This window comes from Lethenteron reissneri, chromosome 21 (assembly GCF_015708825.2).
Source record: "Lethenteron reissneri isolate LAM-NWPU_2019-01 chromosome 21, ASM1570882v1, whole genome shotgun sequence".
Lineage (NCBI taxonomy): Eukaryota > Metazoa > Chordata > Hyperoartia > Petromyzontiformes > Petromyzontidae > Lethenteron > Lethenteron reissneri.
In genome coordinates, this window is record NC_083799.1 from 9,944,577 (window position 1) to 9,970,933 (window position 26,357).

General features: G+C 47.5%; 1 protein-coding gene across 2 annotated transcripts in view; it reads right to left on the bottom strand.

Annotated features, from left to right (window-relative positions):
• Positions 1 to 1,704: 1,704 nt before the first annotated feature.
• LOC133344979 (uncharacterized protein C21orf58-like) overlaps positions 1,705 to 26,357 on the bottom strand; it is a 29,801-nt gene continuing 5,148 nt past the window's right edge. Inside the window, exons 5-10 of one of the 2 annotated variants that reach the window (XM_061555310.1) lie at positions 15,288 to 15,539; positions 9,805 to 9,925; positions 7,143 to 7,264; positions 5,588 to 5,829; positions 4,385 to 4,461; positions 1,705 to 3,765 (exon numbers count right to left, since the gene is read on the bottom strand). In XM_061555310.1, coding sequence (XP_061411294.1) covers positions 3,740 to 3,765; positions 4,385 to 4,461; positions 5,588 to 5,829; positions 7,143 to 7,264; positions 9,805 to 9,925; positions 15,288 to 15,539 — 840 coding nt within the window. In that variant the 3' untranslated portion in view covers positions 1,705 to 3,739. Of the gene's footprint in view, positions 3,766 to 4,384; positions 4,467 to 5,587; positions 5,830 to 7,142; positions 7,265 to 9,804; positions 9,926 to 15,287; positions 15,540 to 26,357 lie in introns of both variants that reach the window. The other variant, XM_061555311.1, reaches the window with a different exon arrangement.

Below are 26,357 nucleotides of genomic sequence, written 5' to 3' on the forward strand. Positions count from 1 at the left end.
GACGACGTTTGGAGGGGGGGGCAGTGCGTTTGTCGAGTTGGGGAGGGGGTGAAGTAACTTTAACTTCAATTGTGCCTGGAACATCCGGAAGCTGATAATTGCTGACCTTTAACCCCACAGATCCATACAACCGCCCCGGGTTCCCGCAGCTCCAATGTATGCGTTCACCACCGACTAATGGCGCGTTGAACGTGTGAAACACATTCCTGCGGAGGGAGCTGGAAGGAACGTTGGGTTGCTCGGTCAATGGCCAGGGTCAACGGCGGCGTGGTGTATTCCGCAAATATGGCCCGACTGTGAGGGTGGGCACAAGCCGGCGTGAGTAGGTTAAACGTTGAGTTTTATAAGGGCACCACGGGGTGACCAGCCCCTCCCCACCCAGCTCCACCCCCCACCCAGCCCCACCCTCCCCACCCAGCCCCTCCCTCCCCACCCAGCCCCTCCCTGCACGACGGACGGACACAATAATCCCCTGTGGGCTGGTGGAACCAGTGGGTTCCTACCAGTACACAACCCAGTAGTCATACCTTGTTTTTCACCGACAATATTTGATTCTCGTATATGAATTGCATAACAATTATAATCATACCGCAACACCACTGACGCTTCTTGTTTGATTCTCCCTCTTGAGACCAGTGATAATTCATGATCTTAATCACTCTGCTCATCAATTACAATGGGAGTGATTTCAATAACTGTCTGCATTTGCACAATTGGAACCTCCTTTGCCAGTAGCAAAATATAATAATTGTTTTTTTAATCTTTTATCTGGCAATACAACTGACACCTATTTTTACAAGGAGTCATGTTTGCATTGACCACAATACCTGCGGTCGAAATGCAAAAAAAAACATAACTCTGATCATGTATGTACTGTCCTTGAAATTGATTGGTCCACACCCGAGACAGCTTTTCTTAGAACCTAGTCTCACATGGTGTTGTACCAGATGACGCCAAAAGGCGCATTTGGCCAAGTGGCTCGAGGAGACAGAATCCTGTCTGATAGGTGAACGTAATGGCCACTGCTGCGGTGTCAGTCAAAGAGAAAACGGCAATAAAAATCATAATTATTTTAATGAAAGTGCACACTTTTACATAATGCACACTCGTACAGCGGACACCAGCGAAATACCGGGCCATTCAAATTGAGAGCAGATAACCACTTACCGAAGGGTTGTTGGAGGGTCCCTTGGTGGGGTGGGTCGTGTGCCAAATGAACATGAGGCCACAGCGATCGTGTATTTCACGTGTTAAGCCATAGTAACCGTGCACGAACGTCCTTTATAGTAACCCTGTATGGATGTCGATTAAGTCAGTTTAACACGCAGGCTTTCACGACCAATATCCATAATAAAGGGTTTTTTTTGTTAGATCGCGTAAATATAAATGCGTCGTTAAACCCGCAACCATCCTACACAGACAATTTGTAAGGTGTATCATCTTGGTTCTTTCTGTAAAGTCACGTAGAAGGGAAATAATAAAATAATGAAAATAAAACATAATAAAATACAATTCTCACGACGTTTCGGCCACAACACAAGCAGCCGTCCTCAGGTGAAGAACAGGTCTGTCTGAAAGACAACGTCTGATTTAACAGGTCTGTCTTTCCGACAGACCTGTTCTTCACCGAAGGGCGGCTGCTTGCGTTGTGGCCGAAACGTCGTGAGAATTGTATTTTATTACGTTTAATTTTTATTATTTTATTATCTACGTGACTTTACCGAAAGAACCAAGAAGATGAATCCCTGCAGTCACGAAAGCTTTAAATCGAAAAAGGTGTATCACTTAAACAAAATGTGCCAATTAGTACTTTAGCACTAACTGGTGTGTTGGAGAGCAAACCCGCAACATATACATGCCGATTAAGTGGTTGGGTAATTTCCGGAGCAATTGAAAAGTCAGAGTCGACAATCCACCCTATTGCAAAAAAAGTTCCGTTCCCTGAAGTGATCTTTTTTTTATGGAAAAAGTTGCATCGGTTGGTAACCACACGGTTTTTGAATATTTTCACGATATAAAAACCCGACAAGGGTTATTTTCAGATGCGTTTTTTTCCCAGACGCACCGCGTGCTGTTTGGCATTGTCTGCCATATTGCTGCACGTGCATTAGGAGCGAAACGTCACAGGCACCGTGCTAAACAACACACAGCGCTACAGCCCGGACAACACATTAGAGAGTCGTAACAGCACAACCGAGAAAACGTGCGCAGTCGGTGTGATTCTTGGCAAATGTGTGATGCAGCCGACGCCGCGCGTCACTACCGCCAGACAGCAGCGTTCTGTTCTCAGCTCATCCGAGGTAGGTCGTTAGATATCATGATTATACCGGTAGGAACCACCTGGTTCTACCAGCCCACAGGGGATTATTGTGTCCGTCCGTCGTGCATCCAAAAATGGGAGGGGTGGGTGGAGAGGGGTGGGTGGGGAAGGGCTGGGTGGGGAGGGGCTGGGTGGGGAGAGTGGGGAGGGGCTGGGTGGGGAGGGGCTGGGTGGAGCTGGGTGGGGGGTGGGAGGTGGTGGGGCTGGGTGGGGAGGGGCTGATCACCCCGTGGTGCCCTTATAAAACTCAACGTTTAACCTACTCACGCCGGCTTGTGCCCACCCTCACAGTCGGCCATATTTGCGGAATACACCACGCCGCCGTTGACCCTGGCCATTGCCCGAGCAACCCAACGTTCCTACCAGCTCCCTCTGCAGGAATGTGTTTCGAGCGAGTGAGCCTAGCAAAATTGTGTTCCATACAAATATAGCGACCGATATAATAAGAGGCGAGTGTGAGTAATAAGGGATAACGGGCAGGCGTGTCGGCAAATCACGGAGAGTTGTAGGGCGCGTGGAAGAAAAAAAAGTGTCGAATGTACGCATGTTGAACTTCTTTCGCACCATGCGTAGCCAACCGTGTTAATCGGAGGTGCGTAATGATGGGTGACGGGGATAAATAATAACTGCACGGATGTACGTTGTCAATTAACGGAGAGGTACCAGGTGGGGAAGAACAACAATAATACTGGGGCAAATTGAGGAGGGTTATAAAAATGAGAAGAAAATACAGCTGAACGGGAATGTGTGGAGCCGAGCAGCTGGCGGAAGGCCCAGGGAAGAGCTGCACGTTGTTGGCATGTGTAAAGTCTGCGCACGCGCATGCAGGCGCGCACAGCGCGGGCACGTTTTGACATTGTTTTACTCGCGCCAAGGTGGAATAAAAAAAAAGGTGTCAGTTTTGTTGCCAGATAGAAGGGTCAAAAACAACAATTATCATATTTTTGACTGGCAAATGCGGTTCCAATGGTGTAAATGCTTACCCCGAGCTCTCATACTCTGATGGTGCATTGTCTTTGAGTTGTGCGCCTTTTGGCGTCATCTGGTCCAACACCATGTGAGACTAGGCTCTAAGGAAAGCTGTCTCGGGTGTGGACCAATCAACTTCAAGGACAGTGCATACATTATCAGAGTTATGTTTTTTGTTTGCATTATGACTGCAGGTATTGTGGTCTATGCAAACATGACTCCTTGTAAAAAAGGTGTCGGTTTTGTTGCCAGATAGAAGGGTAAAAAAACTATTATCAAGGTGGAATGTGTGTTTGACAACAAGGGTAAGACGGAGATTATGTTCGGCTGTCGAGTGTCCCGCTGCACGTGGGGCGGCCACTGAGCCAGCGTGCGTCGCTGTTGCATCGTCGCCCTGTCGCAGGCTTGAGGCAACTCTGGGCTTGGTGATTTGGGCTGCTGTTGCTGCTGTCAATCTTGCGAGAAGTCGTAATATTCTGAAATGGCAGAAAAAAAAAGAAAAAAAACAAATCTACGTGTGTGGGTACACATGTGGTCATTTATCTAATCTGGTGTTGTGCATCAGGGGTGTCTCTGCTGCGTGCAGGGGATGTGTGACAGGTTAACATGTGCAGCTTGCATATATTATTTGCCAGATGTATGTCCTCAGGGAGTTCGTTTCCGTTGTATCGCTGGTGGTGTTCGCGATGTATGGCTGTGTGGCCAGGCATTGGTTGTGTATGGCTAAGGCGAGCTAATTGTCTTTGTGTCCACCGGCTGTATATCGCTGCGTGTGGCGGTGGTGCGGTGGTTCGCATACTGCACTAAGAACCCGGTGATCCCCGTTCGAGTCCCGCTCATAAGCACCATCACTGGTTAGAAACTGAGCCAGTCCTGGGCTTCTCCTAGGTCGACTCGGCCTTAACAGGAGTACATGGTGCAGTGTGTAAACATCAGCGGCTGGGCGTGGTGCTGGCCACCGACCCCCCATCGTGTGCAGTACCGGCCTTTATTGGTGCTCGCTACAACACTTTGCCTCAATAGTCTGCTAAGGCTATACGGGGGATCTTTGTCTTGTCTTTATCCTGGCTGTGTTGCTCGTAACTTGTCACTCACCTTGTGCTGGCAAGACGTTGGCGCCTACAGTCCCAGTGGCGCTTGGTGGTGGAGGTGGTGGGATGGCCTGGCGTCTACTACACTTAAAAACAACACACGCACGTGTAAAGCTCTGCCAAGACCAGCCATTGAGCGAACGGTGACTTCTACCGCAGGAGTCCATCCTGTACAGCTGGCTTGTGCCCTCATGGGCACTCGCCAGGGATCGCCACACACCCTGGACGCGTTGGTTTGGAGCATGAAGGGCAAAAGCAAACATTATAAATGTAATGTGTGTACAAATGTTGAACTTATTTTGCACCATAGGTAGCCAACCGTGCTAATCGGAGGTGATGGGGTTGGGGGACGACAACAAACTAAACCCAAAAATAAGCAAATGTGTTTTTAAAGCCCATCAGCCTATTGGCTTTCCAGAGCAATATCCCCGGCAGCATTTGTTTAACAAGCCTGCGTTCTTGTTTGGTTTCTGGGCAGCGAAGGGACTGTAAACACAGCTGACGCTTTGATGCGCTGTGATGGTGAGCTTTGATAAGCGGGTGTCTTGTATAATCACTCGTGACAACACCGGCACTGGCTTGTCAGGGACGTCAACACTTTTGTTCCATGAACCAAATGCCGGTACGTACGGCCACTGGTACAACATAGTACATTCCGTCAAGTCAATGGCACGGTGCGGTTGACATGGGCCCTGGTTCAAATAATAAAATGGGACCCCCTGTCCAATTCCCTCCCCCAGTGTGTAGCCTGGGACCCTCTGGCCCATGAGGGCCCGGTGCAGTTGCACCACGTGCGCACTCGATAGTTACACCACTGGATGCAGTGCAAAGGGCACACAAGGCATACGCATGCATTGCTATCCAATTTGAATCAACCGGATTTGGAATTAATCGTTATCCCTCGTCTACAGCTCTTTCATCTCTATATACCCATGACTCTGCAAGCAATGAGTCGACTGGTCATAGCTCGGCAGCCCAATCCAAGAGCCTTTGGCGGGCCATATTTTAGCCCGTGGGCCACCAGGTCAAGAATCCCGAATTGCGCCATCGCTCCAACAAACGTGCCGACTGTTTGGGCGGCTGTGATGGCCCACACCTGTCGTCTCCAGGCACGAGGGCCAGGGGTCGGGGATGGTCCCCTCCGTCCTCCCCACTCTGGGCTAGCGGGGCTTGTGCGCCCGCGCCCCGGTTGCAGTGCGGTGCTTACGTATGCGTCGGAGCCACATTGCGCGTCGCGCCCATCGTGTGGTGGATTATCGGTGGGAGATTCGCCGACGGAGGCCGGGGCGGTGGCTGCGGTGGCGGCGGTAGTGGGGCCATGGGTGGCGCCGGCCACATGGGCATCGGAGGCATCGCGGGCAGGGGCGGCAGCATCGGCGGCGGGTAGTGGTGGTGGTGGACCGACGACTGCCTCTGCTTGTCGAACCTCATTGCCGGCACGGTGGGCTCCTGCGCATCGATGGCAGAAGGGACGACACGAGGAAGCGATCGCTTATGAATGTCTGTGTCCTGGTGAACGATTGTGCAAATCTACAGCGGCGCAGCATGGGTGGCACGTGCCCTGGTGCACGGAATGAAAAGAGGGCACTCCCCTCTCCAACATCCCATCCCGTCTTTGTAGCCCAACGCCTGTGGCCTGTGTGTCCTGGTGCTGTGCCAAAGCCGGCTCAGTGGATAGCGATGCCACAGCTTTTCTAGTATGTTTAGTGAAATCTGGGATGTCACTGTATGGTGCCGACCTGAGAGGGCCGTGGCGTGCGATGCATCGTCATCGCGTACACCCCGTGAGTGGGTGTGGTACCAGCCCTAGCGGGGCTTGGTGAGCGCTGGGATAGCGCGGGCACCATGCATAGCGTGTAGTGTGGGCTCCCACAGGGGGAGTGGGAGAGTGTCAGCCCAGGGGCAGGGTTGCCCCGGGCCATGGCACTCTAGTTGACCCTGTAGACACGTGATCCGGAGTGTCCACAGAGAGGCCCCCAGGTGGGGGGGGGGGGGGGGGGGGCTAGGGGGTGATCACGTGTCCGGGGAGAGCTCTCGAGGGGGATCGAGAGGAAGCTAGAAGGCTCCAGAAGGTGGGCGGGGCCAAGGGCGGAGCGGCCCCGACCCGGGGGGGATATAAGGTGGGTCCCTGAGAGGGACCGGGACCACTGCATTCTTCAAGCTGGAAGCTCAACATCTACAAGCTGGAAGCTCTATGTCTACAAGCTGGAAGCTCCACGTCTACAAGCTGGAAGCTCCACGTCTACAAGCTGGAAGCTCCACGTCTACAAGCTGGAAACTCTACATCCTACGAGGCATCAACACGTGGTCGGAGACCTGAGTGAGGGTCTGACCCTTCGTAGCTGTAACTCCGACGTATAGAGTAGTTAGCTGGGTGGTCACCACCCTAGGCTGCATCTGGGGAAGGGGCAGTTACCCCCTCGTGTTAGCGGGTTGATGTTACAATAAAAGTGTTGCCTCTAAAGAACAACGCCTGCGACTCAGTTGGACTCACTACATGTGTATGTTTGTTGAACTTTTGCACAGTACGTAGCTAACCGTGCTAATCGGAGGTGCGGGGAAACGATGATAAAAACGAAACACAAAAAGCAGTTCTAAAGAAATACGTTTTCAGCCATGCCAGGGAGGGCGCCATCTCGCAGAGGACCTCTCGCTAGCATGTAAGTTTTTCCCACTCGAGGCGAGCGAGTTTTGAACCTCGCAGACGCGGCAGCACGGTCGGGCGAGCGAGTAGATCCACGTCCGTGCTCCGGCCGTCTTACCTGCGCGGCAGCCGGTGTCGAAGGGGGGCCCAGACCGTGCGGCTGAAAGGCGTTGAGCATCATGTTGTGCATGATTATCTGGTGCATCTGCACGTTCTGGAACATCATCATCTCCACCATGTCTGCGGCACAAGGAGGGAAGAATAAGGAAGTGAAGGAGGAGGTTCACGCTGTGTGTGATTCAGTGGAGCCCCGTGTATCGAGGGCACTTCTTACCATTACACCGCATTCAAGGAATGAACACAGGGGATCTTGGCCATAAACAGACCCAACAGGAATCCCCGATGGGCTTTGTGCTGACGACCACCACAACAAAAGCGCTTAAGCTCCCTTGCAGGGAGAGAGCGATGTGCTTCCTACTGAAGAGCAGAGTTGCGCAAGGCGCCACGACTCCACGCACGTTTTTTTTCTGCTGCTCAGCAACGGAGTGTTTGTGTGCCTCTATGCGCGCGCAGTGCGGCCATCCACGATGATAACGAATAATAATAATATTACCGTAGTGATAATCATCATTGCACGTGATTGTTACGGAACTGGGCTGGGGAACCTTTTCTTTACCCAGGGCCAAAAATTATTTTAGAATATCTATAAATTGCACACGACAAGCCACTTTGTTGAGCCTGGTTGTTTCTAAAAAATAAGTGAATACCTCCAGTGGGCTTTACCTGGTAAAAAAATGTTTTAAAGTTCAGTTTACATTTTTATATATTTTAAAGTGCGTTGTTTACCTTTCCTATACTTTGCACTCATAGCTCATCGAATTCCTTCAGTATAAGTACATATTCTGATTGGTGGACCACACGTTAACATAGTTGCTTATCAGGCATGAGTGGTTAGAAAATACATCTTGCTATTGAGTAACAAGGAAAGTTTTGTTTCTCTCAGTTATGTTTCTTGGTTTGTTCCTATGGCATCATTCCAGAGGCTCTGTTTTTATTCGCAGGAAATGCAGAGATGCTGGCGTGTGCACGATCGTATAAAATACACCCTGCGAGCATTGACTGAATCTCTCCTTTAGTGAAAATATCCACTCCTGTGCACATGTACGTGCATGTAAACATCTACATGTGCATAGGCACAAAACGTATACCTATAAATATAAAAAAAAATGAATCCACTTTACACTCGTCTAGAAATACTGAGTAGACACAATGACCAACTCGAACAAAGATCCCCCGTATAGCCTTAACACATTTTTGGGGCAAGTCCTGTTAGTGAGCACCTATGAAAGCCGGGACGCCCTGCCACCTTCATCTCCCTCATGGCGATGTTTACACTTCGCACCAGGTACTAATTTGAGGCTGAGTCGACCTAGGGATGGCCCAGGACCGGTTACGATAATCGCCACTGGTGTTGGCCGTTTGCGGGAATCGAAATCGGCTCACCTGGTTCGTAGCGCGGCGCACTAACCGCTACCCTACCGATCCCCAGGCACATTTACACACGCGCACACTAACGCCTTGCACAAACATCCCGTTCGTAGTGAGGAACCGCCTGTCTCCACAGCAGTCTCAGTATTTGCAGCCTATTTGCCCTCTTATAAACGAGATGCCTCGCTATTATCCAGACGGGAGGTTTGCCATTCAGAAGCTCAAGAGCGGTGAACACAATAGCCTGAAGGGGAAGCTCTCGTGAGCGCCCATGCGTACAACCGGCATGATTCCTAACAATGCGCGGTGAGTGTCTGCACACGTTTTGGGGTCGAAAAAAAATAATCCGGCATCGTTGTCCGCCTGATCTCACTTGTCTGTACCGCCACCCGAACCGGGAAAAAAACTTCGGTGGTGCCGATTTCTTTTCCGGCCAATGCATGCGAATGGTGCAGTCACCCTCTTCACGCGGATTTGTTGTCACAGAGCTGAAGGTGGAGCCCTGAAATTGCTCGCTCCACACCATTGCTGACGGAAGGGCCTCCGCTATAGGGAGATTTAGAGAACTCCTCTACTGGAGACGATTGTCTAGCCTAGGGGTCGGCAACCAAAATAACAAGAAGATTAAAAAAAAATCTAATTCGGTAAAAAAACCGCAATATTTCAAGAGACACAATGCATGAGAATAACATCACGAAGCAGTCCTTAAAGAGCCACATGCGGCTCCAGAGCCGCAGTTGCCGACCACTGGTATCACCTAACCCTAAATCTGCCACGCTAGCCTGCAAACGTTTTTGGAAGGAGTGCGATTACCTACATATTACCCGACCGCGCGTGACCTGTGGTTTAAACACATTCCTGCGGAGGGAGCTAGTAGGAACGTTGGGTTGCTCCGTCAATAGCCAGGGTCAACGGCGGCGTGGTGTATTCCGCAAATATGGCCGACTGTGAGGGCGGGCACAAGCCGGCGTGAGTAGGTTAAACGTTGAGTTTTATAAGGGCACCACGGGGTGACCAGCCCCTCCCCACCCAGCCCCACCCCTCCCACCCCCCACCCAGCCCCACCCTCCCCACCCAGCCCCACCCTCCCCTCCCCACCCAGACCCTCCCTCCCCACCCAGCCCCTCCCTGCACGACGGACAGACGGACACAATAATCCCCTGTGGGCTGGTGTAACCAGGAGGTTCCTACCAGTATAACCCCCCCTTACATCCTGGGCGAATAGCGGCAGGGGTGGGGGCAGGTGGGGGCAGGGGGTGGAATAACGACGCGATGGTGCTGCTTGCCGCTACCTTCCTTGATGCTGCCGCGCTGTTGTGGCGGGGCCTGTGCCGGCAAGGCGGCTGCGATGTGGTGGATGAGCGGCTGCTGCGGTGGGAGCTGCTGGATGATTGTGGCTGGAGGTCCGGGCATCTGCGGGCATCGACCACAAACGTGCAATGTACAATTACGACAGTGTGTGCGTTAACAAATAGCAGCATCTACATGCGACCACATCTCAAGACGATGTCTAGAAAAGGTAGCAAAAAATCGGTAACTCTTCATGTCTTTCACAAAGAGAGGGGAAGAGAATAGTCACTTTTTTCTTCTTGGTTCCTTCGGTAAAGTCACGTAGAAGGGATATAATAAAATAATAATAAAACATAATTAAATAAAAATTCTAACGACGTTTCGGCCACAACACAAGCAGCCGTCCTCAGGTGAAGAAACAGAGCTGTCGAAAAGACAGCATCCCAATGAACACCCTGCAGTGACGAAAGCTTTATATCGAAAAGAATAGTCACTCTTCCGCTAATGTAGTGCATAGTGTATGCACAGTTTTACACCGGTGCACATGGAATAATTGACAAACCCCTAACAAGTCAAGTTTATCTGTATACGGTATGTCCACACCTGTACTCGTCTCAAACATTTCCTAAACATTTCGTATGTGCCATCGTCTCATCACGCCTCACAAATGTGAAAAACTTTCCCAGCTCTCTCACAGCCCCTCGGTGTGAAGTGCAATCTCCAACTATGAGTCTGTCCCATCTCTCTTTCTCTGCGATGAAGGACGGCCGTTCCCACAAACATCGACCTGATATATTTATCTGTTAAGGGGCGGTGTTTGTAACGATTTAAAATATATATATTGATACCCGTGAGCCCCTTACAACGTTAAAACAAATATTTGCAGTCCTCTGTCAATCCACTGCTGTATGAAGGCCTCCACACAATGTGAGTGGTGAGGACCGTTGGTCCATACTTCACCACCCTGCTCAGCGAGGGTTGATGAAGGTGGAGTGGGGCGCCCAGTTCAAATGTCACCCAGCGTTGATGTTAGCCACGACCAGGTATTGAATTCGGGACGCAAGGTTGGTTGCGCGCAATCCACCTGTCACTACCGTCAGACATGACGTGGTTGTCTGGCTTGACCACCTGAATGTGAAATGTAGTTGTTGCTCTGCATCTATATTCTTAGGTTTTTTCAGTAAAGTCACGTACGTAAAAAATTTAAAACTAAAATTAATAAAAGTAAAATAAAAATACAATAAAAATAAAAATCACGACGTTTCGGAGGCAACACAAGCTTCCATCTTCAGTTGAAACCGTCACAGCACGACTGCTGCATCAAGTGAGAGAAATTCCAAGAAAACAGTCCTGCATCTACTTCAGCCGTAGAAAAGTAGAAGACTACCGTCACTGGCTCACCACCATTCTCTTCAGGTATTGTTTTGACTCCCTAGCACAGTGTAAGTAGGCACCCGCCCACACACAGATATCCACGCATAAAGTCTCGATTAAGCTTCACCGCATGACTAAGTTAACATCTCGTCACCGCGTGGGCACTGGGGTGGCGACATCTTAACTCCCTGGCCTGGTATGCAGGAGGTCGTGGGTTCGATCCGGACTCTGATGATGACTGTATATTTGGTGTTTGCATGTTCTCCCCGTGGTTGCGTGGATTTTTCTCCGGTTCCTCCAGTCTTTCCCTCCACATTTAGAATCAACATGCGTTTAGAGTATTCGGCTGCTATACATTTCCAACGTAATAAGCCACTTAGTTGAGATATAATGTGTGGCCTCTGAAAAACAGCTACATAGCTCAGTGGGCCATTCCTGGTAAAGGTAAAAAAAAAAAGTTAAATTGCACATTCAGTCACACAGCTGAGTGGCTCCAGATCAAAGCCCTTCTCAGCTCTTTGCTGGGCCAAGCAAATACTGGCCACGCACAAGAGCTCTCTCCTTCACAGTGCTCGGGAGTGAATTCCAAGCACTTTCTGAGTACCTTTCTTGACCCAGATCTCTTAAGCAACAGACCGTGAACTCTGTTGCTCTGCGCAGAGCTGGCTCCCCCACACCTAAGCGGACTTGCGTTCTCCAAGGACGAAATGTGGCGGGCGAACGTGAGGAAATGTGGCGGGCGAACGTGAGCGGGTGTGTGTCGGTGCTGCGTGCAAACTGTGGCAGCCTCGGTCAGTTTGGTTGTACATATATGGGAGCCAGCGTTTTTGAGTAACTGTTAAGGGCCAAAGATTTTTGACATTTTATAAACGTGACAATCTTGTTGGGTGCTTGAGGATATTTTTTTCCCATAAAATCACCATGTGGCCTAAATAGAAAAATAATTATACGGATCATGGACCAAGTGGTTTGTCTATAAGTAGAGAACATAAATTGTACTCTTCCCAGCAACACTTTCGCTATTTTACCTCAAATAATGTATCGGGAATGTCTCACTCAGAATGCTTGGCCAATTTTTTTTTACCAAAGACATTTGTTAAATGTATTAGATTCTGCTTTAAAATGTGTATTTATTCTGAGGAAAGACGTTTGGCTCAAAGACAATAAAGTAAAATATTCCTCTGTTCATTCCCAATCTTTCCCCGTGGGGGAGAAAGTCACCTGAGCGGCACTAACAGAATTTAATCATTCCATTTACCGAGAAAATATTAGGACCCAAATATTAAAAATTGCTGATTGACCATAAAACCCATCATTCCCCTTCATCCACTTCTGGATGAAGGCTTTCCCACGCCGCCACCATCTCTCACCATCCCGCGTTGTTACAATCCACCCAGCGCCTGCACACGAGCCGACTTCATCGCTAAAAGCACGAACAATCTAATTTTCAGCCCACGGGGAATAAACCTGACATCTGGGACAAAACACCATTTCCCGCAGGGCTGCGCACCGTCCGGCAGGTTTCATGGGACTATAAGCAAAACCCCCAGGGTAGCTCTCCCATGTGTTTTTGTGTTGGACACCACGTGTTGGACGCCACGTGTTATTCAACAACAAACCCAGAACATCACCCACATTAACATGGCTTCTCTCAACTCCGTGTGCTTATTTTGTTGTCTGGGATTAAACATGACCCAGCTCAGGCCGCTCGGCTTGCGTGCAACTGCCTTCACAAAGGATATCGGTGGGATACATGTCGGTGGGATGGCACAGGTATACGAGCCCCTTCCACCCACCCGTCCCACCCCACACCCTCCGCTCCGCCAAGCGCCGTTCTCCTAGGCAACGCCAGGGTGTGAAAACACCTTTTGAGTGCTGAAGCCACAAGCCGCGGGGAGTTCTTTTTCAAACTGAGCCCCATAACCCACACCCGACTCTGAGTCTGTTCACCAGCACCAAGCCGCTCACTTCACGGAGATTCCGTCGTTGTGTTCCTATCTTAAGGAATGTATATTCATCTTCTTGGTTCTTTCGGTGACTTTACCGAAAGAACCAAGAAGATGAATCCCTGCAGTCACGAAAGCTTTAAATCGGAATGTATATTCCTTTGTGCTGCTTTGTTTAGATGTAAAGCTTTGTATTGTTGAACGCTTTCATGGTACATGCCCCAATTTGTATTCCTTATGAAATTTCTCGCAGCTATTATTTTGGCGTGCAATTATTGTGGACTATGAGATCTGAAAGTGTGTACCTGGAGGGATAGTGTCGTGTCGTGGTTAGCGTGCTGGGCTACGAACCCGGCGCCCTGAGTTTGATTCCCACTCACGGCCGATACCAGTGACGATTATCTGAACCAGTCATGGGCCTCCCCTAGGTCGACTCAACCTCAAATAAATACCTGGTATGGTGTTAAAAAATATATATGTATAAAAATTTTATGAGACCTGTTGCAAACGTGTTTTTAATTTTACAGTTTTCTGTTTTGTTGATGAAACCCGAATCAAGCTTCTTAGCTCACAGGGCAATTCTAAGTAAACTGTTCAAACTGTGTATAAACATCGCCGCTACGGAGACAAAGGCGGCCAGACGTGGTGCTGGCCAGCCCAAAAGTCTGTTACGGCTATACGGGGGATCTCTATCTTTTCACAATACCTGTTGAAGGGGAGCTGGGACAATTGGTCCCTCAAGTCGATTAAATCACAACATTTTAATCGACTACTTTTTGTTCTCGATTACAACACATGCTCTTCCTTCCGATATGAGGAAGTCACTGGAGCTATGCACTTTTAAATAATTTAGATTGAAAAGAATTTCTTCATAACTCCTTTCTTGTGTTGAGTTTGCTGTCCTTCCCTCGCACTTCCGATTAGCACTGTTGGCTATGCACGGTGCGAAAGTTGTTCAACATACACATATACATCCTGCCTTCAAAGGCAAGAACCCTCCCTACAAGCCACGACTGGCATGCCATTGTTGATTATGCCAATGAAGTTGTGAAGCCTGCCAAATGCCTTTTTGTTATACTATCAGTCGAGTGATTGAGCCGACAGAATAAATAAATTGATATCCCAGCTCTACACACGTTTATCAATTCGCCAATTACTTGCTGTGCGTTAGTGTTGGGCACCACGTTGGTGAGATGTTAACTACCTGGCCTGGTATGAAGGAGATCGTGGGTTCGATCCAGACCCTGATGCCTGTATATTTGGAGTTTGCGTGTCTCTTTCCCCGTGGTTACATGGATTTTTCTCTGGGTCCTCTGGTCTCTCCCTCCAAATTGAGAATCAACATGTGTTTTAGAGCATTTGGCTGCTATAAATTTCCACATGATAAGCCACTTCGTTGAGATATCATTTGTGGCCAGGTCGCTTCTGAAAAAGAGCTATATAGCTCAGTGGGCCATACCTGGATGAATAAAAAAAAATTTAGTTTACAGTTAGTAGTGTAAAACGGGCAAATACGCAATGCAAACTGCGAGAAATACAGGAATACAGTAATAGCAACACATCCATTGCTTGCTCAGGAAGGCCTCACTGACTCTTAAGCCTGTTTTGGAGTTTCTACGCCAGGTCTTTGAAGATGTTTTACAAATCGGGATTAGGGAACCAGAGCACCTCACGATAACTGATGCATACGAGCGGATACGCCTCAAACTATCCCACATGTACAGCCCTCTATCAATCCACTTCTCGTGAAGACCTCCCCTACGCCATGCCGGTGGGGTGGATTATTTGACCATACTTCACAACTCTGCTTAGCGTGGGTTGGCAAAGTTGGGAGCATGGTTGCTTTATCGCCCTCTGTTACCCAGCAGCTCACAACACCTGCTTTTTTTATATGTGGCAGTCGCCCATCCAAGCACATATCCAGGCTCAACTCCACTTAGCTTCTGAGATCGAGTGCATCCCAAGTGATTTGCTCAAAGGCCCCATCCCTATTATGTCACTTCTTGTAAGCCTGGTCTTCAATCAAATATATTAGACACAGCTACCACAGGCTCAACTCCACTTAGCTTCTGAGATCGGATGAGATTGTGTGCATTCCAAGTGATTTGGTCAGCCGGGGCACGCTCGCCACCGAGACCGTGGCACAAGCCGGCGGAGGCACTCACCGTTTGGTGGATGATGCGTGGCTGCTGATGCTCAGGAGGCATCGACTCCTGCGTGTGATGGTACAGGATCTGCTGCTGCTGCGGCTGCTGCTGCTGCTGCGGCGGAGGGTGGTAGCCCATATGCTCGTGAGCCTCCATCGGATGGAACTGGGAGTAGGGCATCTCCAGCGGCTCCAGGCTGCGGTAGCGCCGGTAGCCGGAGCCTCCGCCCCACGTGCGTGGCCGGGGCATCTCCCGCAGCATCTCGTGATCCTGTACAGCAAGCGCACGTACAAACAAGCGCACGCACGAACAAACGCGCGCACACACGTGGATTACTTCAAACTCCAGGCCTCGCGCCCAGCTCCACAGAGGGCCTTGGGTCGTGTGCAGGGATCATTGCAGGTTATTTAAGCTCACCAAGTCCTGAGTGATCTCGGGATTGACACGTCTGCTTTTTTGTGTTAAGTTTGTTGTCCTTCCCCCCCGGTTGGCTGGGTACAATGCGAAAGAAGTTCAACAGCATACATACATACGTAGAAGTCAGCGTTTATATATCGTTTATAAAGCCCCTATACTTAGAGACAGGAAAGGGAGACAGTGCCAGCAGAAGGAGGGAACACGCCTGAGCAGATGCCCACCGCGGAGATGACACGATGGATTCGGCTGGTATGCAGGGGCGAGGTGAAAGTGATGTATGGCGAGGCTGTGAGATGGCAATAGCTTGGGGAAACCTTCATCCATCAATTCATAGATTATGACTGGTGAATGAGAAGATGGTGATTTAGACAAACCACTTGGTCTGTGATTCATATTTGTGTTTATCTTAGGTCACGTGGTGGTTTTATGGAGATAAATAAAATCCTGTCATTGAGCCTCAACCACCCTGACAAGATCGTCACGTTTACAGAGATATTAATTAGAGCGTGCCAATGTGTTGATTAAAATCATGACCGGTAAAGTCCACCGGTGACTTAAAACTTTTAATGATCGAGTTTATCATCAGCATACAACATTTCACTCAAACTACGTTCATTACCTGATGAAGGTGGAAGTTTTTGATTATTGTATAAGTTGAATGTGTATTCACAATAGAGACACCGTACTTATTAATTTACGTCAATGTTACGTCGCCACGTGTTTATCAAAATGTCAAGCCGCATTTAGCAAATTGTTTGCCCTCGTTATTTTCACACATTTGAGGACAATCTATGATCCTGTATATAATAAAAACTGGTCTTTATTCACGCATCAAAATGTTTAGTTTGTTGTCCTTCCCCCGCACCTCAGATTAGCACGCTTTGCTACGTACGGTGTGAAAAAAGTTCAACATACATACATCTCTCCATGCTTCGCTGAAAATATTTTATTTTAAATTAACGGTTATTAATCTAAAAAAATATGTATTATTAACACCATGTAAATGAAAAGTCATACTCTTTCTTGATCTAATTATAATATTACGTAGCAGCAAAAAGCAATGGATAAGCACGCGATTGTTTCTTTGCGAGTTCAATGCCAGAGCACTGTTCCTCTATTCGCTGTGATAGAAATTTGACGCAATTTATGTTTTCTTGGGTTGCGAAATTGTGTGAATCTATAACTGTTGACCTTTAGGCCTACGGATTGGATCGTAAGAAGAGCTCACCGTTATCGCAAGTTACATCCATAAACAATGAAAGAGGAAAACACTGCATCGTACAAAATGTTGTTCTTTTCGCGTGCAATTTGCTCTAAATACTTCTCCGTACGCAGCCCAGCCACGCAAAAAACACTGACGCGCATTTCGATTGCCGAGAAAAAAAAAGAACACTGTTTGCATTAAAAGCATATCTTTTAAGAATATTAACGTCAATACGGGCCACACGTAGCCAACGATGGCAATTCGACAAGACAGGGGAAGGCACCCATATCAAAGCCGCAGACATGACAGAGGTGCCGTCAGGATGTACCTGGAATGACGACCTCTCGCGGCGCACGAACGCTTGACTCAACCCCAGGGTCACCGCGAACCCTCTGATCTTTGTGGTCGTGGCTCCACGTCGAGGGAATGTTAATTGATGCGCGCGCGCGCGACCCGGTCCACGCACCGCCTCCACAACGATCGCAGCGTTGATCGGTTACCAGAGGGCACCCGGGTTTGCGTGGAGCAGCAGTGCGACAAAACGACACGCGTGTTTCGTTCGCTCGGCGGTGCGTGTTTCTTTCTTTTTTTCTGGTCGGGCTGTACCGCGTTGTTGTTGTTTAGTGATAATTATTTCATTATGTTTTATTTTTATTATTTTATTATTTCCATTCTACGTGACTTTACCGAAAGAACCAAGAAGATGAATCCCTGCAGTCACGAAAGCTTTAAATCGAAAGTTGTTGTTGTTGTTCGGCAGGAATTTCGCTCCCAAACAAAGCTCCCAGCACGTGGAGCGAAACGTCGGACATCGTACCGAACAACACCACGTAGCGACACAAGCCGAACACACATCGGAGAGCCATACAATCGCGAAAACATACTTAAGGAGTTAAGAGCGTATATGTCCGTCCGTACACAGAAGACGGGCAGTAAAACAACGTGAGAAGGATAAACTAATAAGCGAATGTGCATTAAACCGTGCTTGGCATTCTGCTGCTGGATGAGAGCCTCCCCACGGCGTGTAGGCCATACGCCACGGCGAGTGTGTTGAGTGTTTTGTTGTTGTTGTTGTAAATTGTGCTTCTTTACCGCTAACGCAGCAGCACATAATTAGTTTAGATTTGAAGGCAAAGCTAACCAGTGCGGGTCGGTGAAAGCGGGAAGCGCAGACGTAGGAGCATAGATTTGCAGTACAGCAATGCACTCTGCTGCGCTACGAAGCCCCGACACAGCCGATAACACCTGCTTTATGTGTGGTTTCCAATTCAAGCGCGATTGGAATGGCTCCTCGTACGACGAATAAATTAGCCCCCCACCCCCTGTTCAATTTTCCTACCTTCGTAGCCCCGTGCCAGGGGCCCCCTCCATCCGGTGGGCGCCGGTGCAGTTGCACGGCCTGCGCACTCGATTAGCCACAACGCCACCACGTGCGCCTGCACCATTTCAATCGCAGCCCTTTCGCTTTTCTTTTTCGAGAATTCTTCCAAAAACGACAGCTCCTCTACCGCTTGCTTCGATATCTCCCACTCAGTTGGGGACCCCCTTCCGTCGGATACATTTCTTCACCAGAACACTTCTCCAAAGCCTCAATTAAAAGATGAAAACTAGGACCCTTCGATTTAAAACCGAGTACCGTGGCAGGAACACCCGTCAATAGCAGAAGTGATGCGAGGCGCTGCATTCATGAATCGATGACGGTCGTTTTTTAACGAGCCAGCCGACTTGAGAGGAAAAAGGAGACTTTTGGGGGAGGGGGGAATTTACAGCGAGGTCCTTGCAATCTTCACAAAACTACAGCTGTTCTACTACCCATTCTATAACACTAATTATAATTTAAGTTTTATAGTGTCATTCGTGTTCATTGCATCTCACGAAACGGCTCAATAATTATGAAAGGCGTAATCACTTGAAGGTTTCGATGTGTTTCCTATGTACTCGTTATACACTGCGAGTGTGACCGTAGCGAGTCGCAGTTCGATATCTGTCAGACTCTTGAGTTATTGTTTTATAATGTCCATTACTTGTCATCAAATATCAGAGCCCATCACGACAGCCTGCCGCCACATGGCGCGTTGCATGCCCGATCTTGGAGACTGCGAACCACGAGCAAAAACACGCGTGAACATGTTTCTCTATAAGCCTCATCATCAGCAGCCACGATGAATCCACTGATGTACGAAGACCTCCATAAGTCTTATTAAAAAATTTCATTCCTTGAACTAAACTCAACCGTTTTTTTTTTTACCAGGTAAGGCCCACCTAGCCACAAATTAAAGGTCAACGAAGTGGCTCATCGTGTAGAAATTTAGGGTAGCCAAATGCTCTGAACACATTTTGATTCTACATGTGGAGAGAAAAACCGGAGGACCCGGAGAAAAATCCACGTGACCAAGGGGAGAGAGAATAAGCAAACTCAAAATATACAATGATTATAATTATATAAAAACATGGCTTTTGTAACATTTGCCAGATGAAAGCATTCTGAGATTACGTATTTTGAAAAGAGGGCAGCTTATTCAACCGTAGTTACCATACATATACGTATCCGTTATTCATGTTAAATCGTTGGGAAAGGACTGATTTTATTACGACAGTAAACACGCATGCTGGCCTAGTTTTAAATGTTTAGGTCTCATTAACATGCCGCGTGTTGAATCAAATATAGGAAACTTACTGCAGCCGAAATATTTCGCAGTAAAACACATAGAGTGCTGTACTGCTAATAACAATTTACAATTCTCTCTTGCGTCGCCTCTTGGCCTCGTAACGTCTACATTCCACGTCTCATCTTAAACCTCAAACTCCTCCGGTAGCTCGGCCTTTGAGACTATCTTCACTACTCTTTGGTTTTTTTCAGTAAAACCACGTAGGTAAAAAGGAAAATAAATTAAATTAAATCACGACGTTTCGGAGGCAACACAAGCTTCCTTCTTCAGGTGGAACCGTCACAGCAAAATTACTGTATCAAAAAAACGTCGTGATTAAATTTAATTTATTTATTTTCTTTTTTACCTACGTGACTTTATCGAAAAAATAAAGAGTATGGACCCTTGCAGTCACGAAAACTTCAAATCTAGAACTATCTTCACTATCCTCGCCCCCCCACCCCTCTGCAGAACGTACTTAAAATCACTCCCTCGGAAGGCATCACGAAGGCAGTAGGATCAGCACAAGTAAGGGAGAAACCTCTCTTGCATACTCACCTACTGTGTGGTTCCGCGCGGTTTTGATTGTCCTTGTGCAGTGGTGGAAAAATAATACCGAATAAAAGGGTTTTTAAAGTGATATAAATTAAAGAAAAAAATCGCATGCAAAAATGTTGAGTCGTATTCAATGACTGGAACGCTTCAGTTGAATCATCGGCTCGGTGAAAAATATCATTGGCGATGTGATTGATTAGATAATATGGCGATCGATTGTCTTATCGACAGACCTGACGAAGGGTCGCAGCAACGAATGTGTTGCCTGCCAAGACATGACGACACAAGTGCGACCACCTAGACCCACGCGGAATCCACCCACTCGTACCCTGCGCCCACCTACCCACGCCTACCAATCACCTACCCGCGCCCAGCCACCCACCAATAGACAATACCGAGCCTCCCACCTACACTGACCCTCAATCACCTGTGTACACACTACATACATACATCTGCAGAAAGACAACGATCCCCCCGTATATGCAACCAGCTTGTTTGGGCAAGTGCTGTTAGCAAGTGCCTCTTAACGCCGCGGCGAGAGTACGAGGGAGTGAGGTGGCCAGAATAACTTCGCCCGCGGGCAAACTTTTGACCTTTTCAGTGGTGATGTTTACACACCACACCAAGTATTCGTTCTGATATCGCCACTGATTGTTAACCACCGCTCCACTCTGCCTGTGCAGTGATATCATATACACATATACACCTCAACGCACATCCAGCACCCACTTCAATCAGTCAGCGGCGCGCACACCTACCTACCTATGCACACACAAAATAAAAAATATTCCCTTGTATAGCCTTACCAGACTTATTGTGGAAAGTGTTGTTCGCGAACGCCTAGAGAAGGTCTTTATCTCCCTAGTGGCGATTTTCACACACCACACCAGGTACTCATTTGATGCTGAGTCGACTTCGGGGAAGCCCACCGGACCGTTTCAAATAATCGAACTCGGGTCGCCGGGGATCGTAGCAAAGCGAGCTAATCACTCCGCCACCGCTCTCCACGCGCACGCGCGCACGCGTACACCTCCACCTACGCACGCGTCACCGTGGTGTTTGCACGAGTTGCCAGGCGTTCCGACACAAGCTGGCAAACACATCGCCAACTATTGTCTATGCTTATACATACACGGCGGCTTCAATAGGTACTCGTCAACATCACTTTAACTTTGTCTGATACGTATCGCGTGTGACTGGTGTAACTGGCTATCAATCTGGAATTTGGCCCGCGCTATAAAACACACACACACACACAGTCGTTGCTTTGATTTTGACACGACAAACATAAAGTACTCATGTTCTTGTCTGATATTTACGAGCGTGAGTCAACTGATTGAAATTCGAGCGTTATTTGAGAAGGTATAGAAATCTGGCACAAGTCCATCTATAAAACAGAAATTATTTGAAAACCAGCATTTTGGAAGTTGGGAACGGTTTCACTTATGGGGCAGGCGCATTCAAAAGTTATAATATTACGTAGCTTGATTTTTGTATACTCTAAGCTTACAAAGTCAGTCGACTACGTAATTCGCATCCTGTGGAGTGCGACGCTAAAGCAGTGTTCTCTATTGCAAGGGCCCCTGGTGGGCCCTGGCTGGTGGCCCCTGGCTGGTGGCCCCTGGTGGCCTTTAGCGCGGGCCCCCGACAATACACAAATGTGATAACACACCTTGCAGGCGGTGTGGCGGTGAAAGTGCACTGCGCTAAATGCAGTATAAATCACTATATCATTATATTCTTAGTTTTGGAGCTTTCGTGACTGCAGGAATTATTCTTTGGTTCTTTCGGTAAAGTCACGTATAAAAGATAAAATAATAAATTAAATAATAGCATACGACGTTTCGATTGCAACACAAGCAATCATCATCAGGTATAAATGAAATAGCAACAAAAAATCTGACCAGAAAACTATAGACAGACATATGAGTAGACAGATATCACCAAGATACATAGAGAGAGTAACACAGGTACACAGGTACAGAGAGGGTTATCTGTCTGCTCATATGTCTGTCTATAGTGTTCTGGTTAGATTTTTTTGTTGCTATTTCATTTGTACCTGATGATGATTGCTTGTGTTGCAATCGAAACGTCGTATGCTATTATTTAATTTATTATTTTATCTTTATACGTGACTTTACCGAAAGAACCAAAGAATATCATTATATTATTTGGGTCTTTCGGTAAAGCCACAAGACCCAAAGAATATTAATTCCTGCAGTCATGAAAGCTTTAAGTCAAGATTTATATCATGATACTTGTTTACTCAAGGAAGCCTCATAAAACCTATTCTCGGGAGAGTCCTGCCGAATTTCCGCAGTAGTGGGCGATGTTGCTGCTGTGTAACATCATGTAGTTGAGTGAATTGCTGGTATTTGTTTCAGTATTGGGGGTGGCTTGGCCAATGCCAGTTACGTTGTGTGTATGTGTGTGTGTGCTTTTTGTTAGCTATGGTATGAAACCAGGAGGAAACTCATGCAGAACGTGGGGGAGAATACACAAACTCCACACAGAAATGTATCCGAGTCGGGAATCGAACCGAGGTGGTTCTTGCTATGAGACACACGTTTTATCGCTTTACTAACCTTCTACCCTACAGCGATAAACGCCCAACATCGGATACTAAGTTTTAGCACATTACGGATAGTGTTACCAACTTTTAAAACCACCTGTGTTATTGCATCAAGATTAACATACCACGCACTGTAATATATTTATCCTTCACTTGCTTTGGTAATGTTAGCACCGTACATGCAGTCTTGTAATCCGAGAAACTATCAAGATAACTGATTAGATGTTCGATAACTTCATTTCACATGTAAACTTGATCAAAGACCGCGTAACAAACACCAGTATTAGAGTTTCAGGGTCATTTTGTTGAGCCAGGTGACAACTCAGAGACGCGACATTTTATAGCAAAAGCTTGACACCAACGTAACTGATATAGGATCTGTTCTTTTACAGCAACACGTGGGGGCAGTGAGTGGTTATACTGGTAGGAACCTCCTGGTTACAGCAGCCCACAGGGGATTATTGTGTCCGTCGTGCAGGGAGGGACTGGGTGGGGAGGGTGGGGCTGGGTGGGGGGTGGGAGGGGTGGGGCTGGTTGGGGAGGGGCTGGTCACCCTGTGGTGCCCTTATACAACTCAACGTTTAACCTACTCACGCCGGCTTGTGCCCGCCCTCACAGTCGGGCATATTTGCAGAATACACCACGCCGCCGTTGACCCTGGCCATTGACCGAGCAATCCAACGTTCCTACCAGCTCCCTCCGCAGGAATGTTTTGTGTGAAACCGAGGTTCGATTCCCAGCCATGGCTTAACATCAGTGGTGAGTGATATCTGAACGAGCTTTCTTGCTCTCCTTTATCTTCTACTTTCGTACGGCTGATGTAGATGCAGAGCAACGACAACAATTTCACATTCAAGGCGGTCAAGCCAGATAACCGCGGCAGGAGCAGTGGAGTTGTATCGTCGCTGTGACGTCTCCTTCGTATTTGTGGATCAACCAGCAATGACCACCGTGGTGAAGTATGGTGCAACAAACCCTCCCCCACCATGATCGACACCGCGTGGTAGGGCACTCATCCAGCAGTGGATCGGCAACGGGTCGAATTATTTCACATTTGATGCCAATATCAAACTAATATCGAATGAGATTCAAACACGACATTCACGTATCCGACAGCTGACATTCGACGCACACGGCGAGTGTTTGTGTAACTAATAATTCCACATTTAGACTGGGGGGGGGGGAAACGTCCTGCGTAGAGATGGAAGGATGAAATCGGCTCGTGTACTGTACGGTATCTTCTTGGTTCTTTCGGTAAAGTCACGTAGAAGGGAAAAAAAATAAAACATAATAAAATACAATTCTCCGTGAGAATTGTATTTTATTATCTTTTTATTACTTCCCTTCTACGTAACTTTACCGAAAGAACCAAGAAGATGAATCCCTGCAGTCACGAAAGCTTTAAATCGAAATATGTACGGTATGTTGAACTTCTTTCGCACCGTACGTGACCAACCATGCTGGATCGTGAAGGATGGTGGCAACTCGGGAAGGCGTTCATCCAGCAGTGGATGGATCATTGCTGATTTTGATGATTAGGTGCCGGTGCGCACGTCACGATGAATCGACCGAGGCTGCCATAATGGTTCTGCGAGTATCGTAGACTCCACGCTGCTGCCGCGGCTGGATGTGTGATCAAGAGTCGCCCTCTACCGATCAGCCCCGGGGGTGGGCAGCTGTCGGGGGTACGTGATCAATATACTGGACGTGTCATTCGATGAATTGTCCAGATTCGTGTTGTGGCCATTCCATTTAAAGATCGATTCTGTTTAAAATGTTGTTAAACGTAACGCCGCGAGAGGTTGCAAGGTCCGCGTAAACCCGTTATACTTACATTGTTCGGTGATGCTGCTGCTGCACTGGCAGTTGTGCACACGCACAATGAATAATAACAACAAAAACACTTAAAATAAAAATATATATAATATGCAACGTTTCGGGCAATTACCCTTCTTTATAGTAAATAAGATGGGCCGCTGTGCGAAATGTGTTTTGAGGTAGCGTTATTTAATAATTTGTTGACTTTTTCATTGCATATAATATTTTACAATCACGGTTTGAAGCATGTATCCTGAGCATACGAATTGATTTGAATAAATTCGATTGCTTCATTGCAATTTTTTGCTCAAATCACTAACAGCAGAACGGGTGAAATCAAAGTGCCGTACCATACTACGAGAAATGGGTGGCACAGCGATGAGCGCACCGTTAACCCGGTGATGACTTGAGTTCGATTTCTTATCAAGGCTAGAACACCAGCGATGGGTATCCTAACCAGTTCTGTCCCCCCTCCCCAGCCCCTTAACCAAGCTGCCCTGACCAGTGTGGTGAAGTATGCTCAATCAACCCCCATGGCCGACACCAGCGTGGGGAGGACCTTCATCCAACAGTGGATTGATTCATTTACAAATACATATTTCTAGATTTGAAGCTTTCGTGAGTGCAGGAATCCATATTCTCTGGTTCTTTCAGTAAAGTCACGTAGGTATAAAATAAAAATAAATCACGACGTTTCGATTGCAACACAAGCATTCATCATCAGGTGGGAAAACCACAGCAAGATTTTTTTTTTTGCTGAAGTGGGAGAGAGATGCCGTAAAATTGTTCTTGCTGTGGTTTTCCCACCTGATGATGATTGCTTGTGTTGCAATCGAAACATCGTGATTTATTTTTAATTTATTTTATACCTACGTGACTTTACCGAAAGAACCAGAGAGTATGAAATACATATTTTTTTATTACACAACATGCGTTGCGACGTGATGTAGCGGTGAATTGTAACTAATACAGTAAAATCATTGACAATGGTCTATTTCTCCACGTAAAACGAAAATAACATTGAATCCATCAGCCAACATGCCTTCCAGATCGATTGCTTTCCAGTGGAGTTGGCTCAAGCATGCAAACTCGGGTTTAATCTAAACTTTGTGAGCCTCATCAGCAGCGTGTGACCAGTTTACATAAATATTCTGCCCGGCTGCCCGATGCTTAGTGTGTTGTCCTTCCCCCGTGCCTCCGATTAGTACGGTTGGCTACGTATGGTGCAAAAGAAGTTCAACATACGGTACATACATACACGTAAAAGTAATAGCTTCCCCAGGATAACATGGGGCACGGTGAGTGGTGAACGCATTACAGTACAGAAATATTAATGCCAACTCTTCCGCTGACCAGTCGAACCCATTTGCATGATACTCACATTTGGTCCTGAGTGACAGCACACTTACAACCTGTGTTACATTCACAAGCTCGTTAAAGTCTAAGCATTGTTCCCAGTGTCCCTGCGTGCTATGTGTGTATGTAGTAAAGTAGTATTGGCATTGGATCTGAGTAGCATTCTAGTTGTGCACGGGGCCTACTGCGTGACATGATTTTGTATTGTATGGGTAGCAGAGACGAATGTGAGATGGCATGTATGTATGGTCTGTCTTGTTTTGTGGAATTGTGTGCGAGGTTTTGAGTGATGTGATGTTTAAAGGAAGTTGCAGCTGTAATTGTATATAAGGTTTGCGTGCTATTGTATTGTGTATAAAATGTCCGGGTGCTATTGTGTTGTGCCTGTAACATGTGGTGTGATAGTGTAAGGTCTGGATAGTAATGCGTTTCGTATTCAAGGTCTGTGGAGCATTGTATTGCATGCGTAACGTCTGCGTGGTGTTGTGTTGCATGTGTAAAGTCTGGCTGGCATGCCA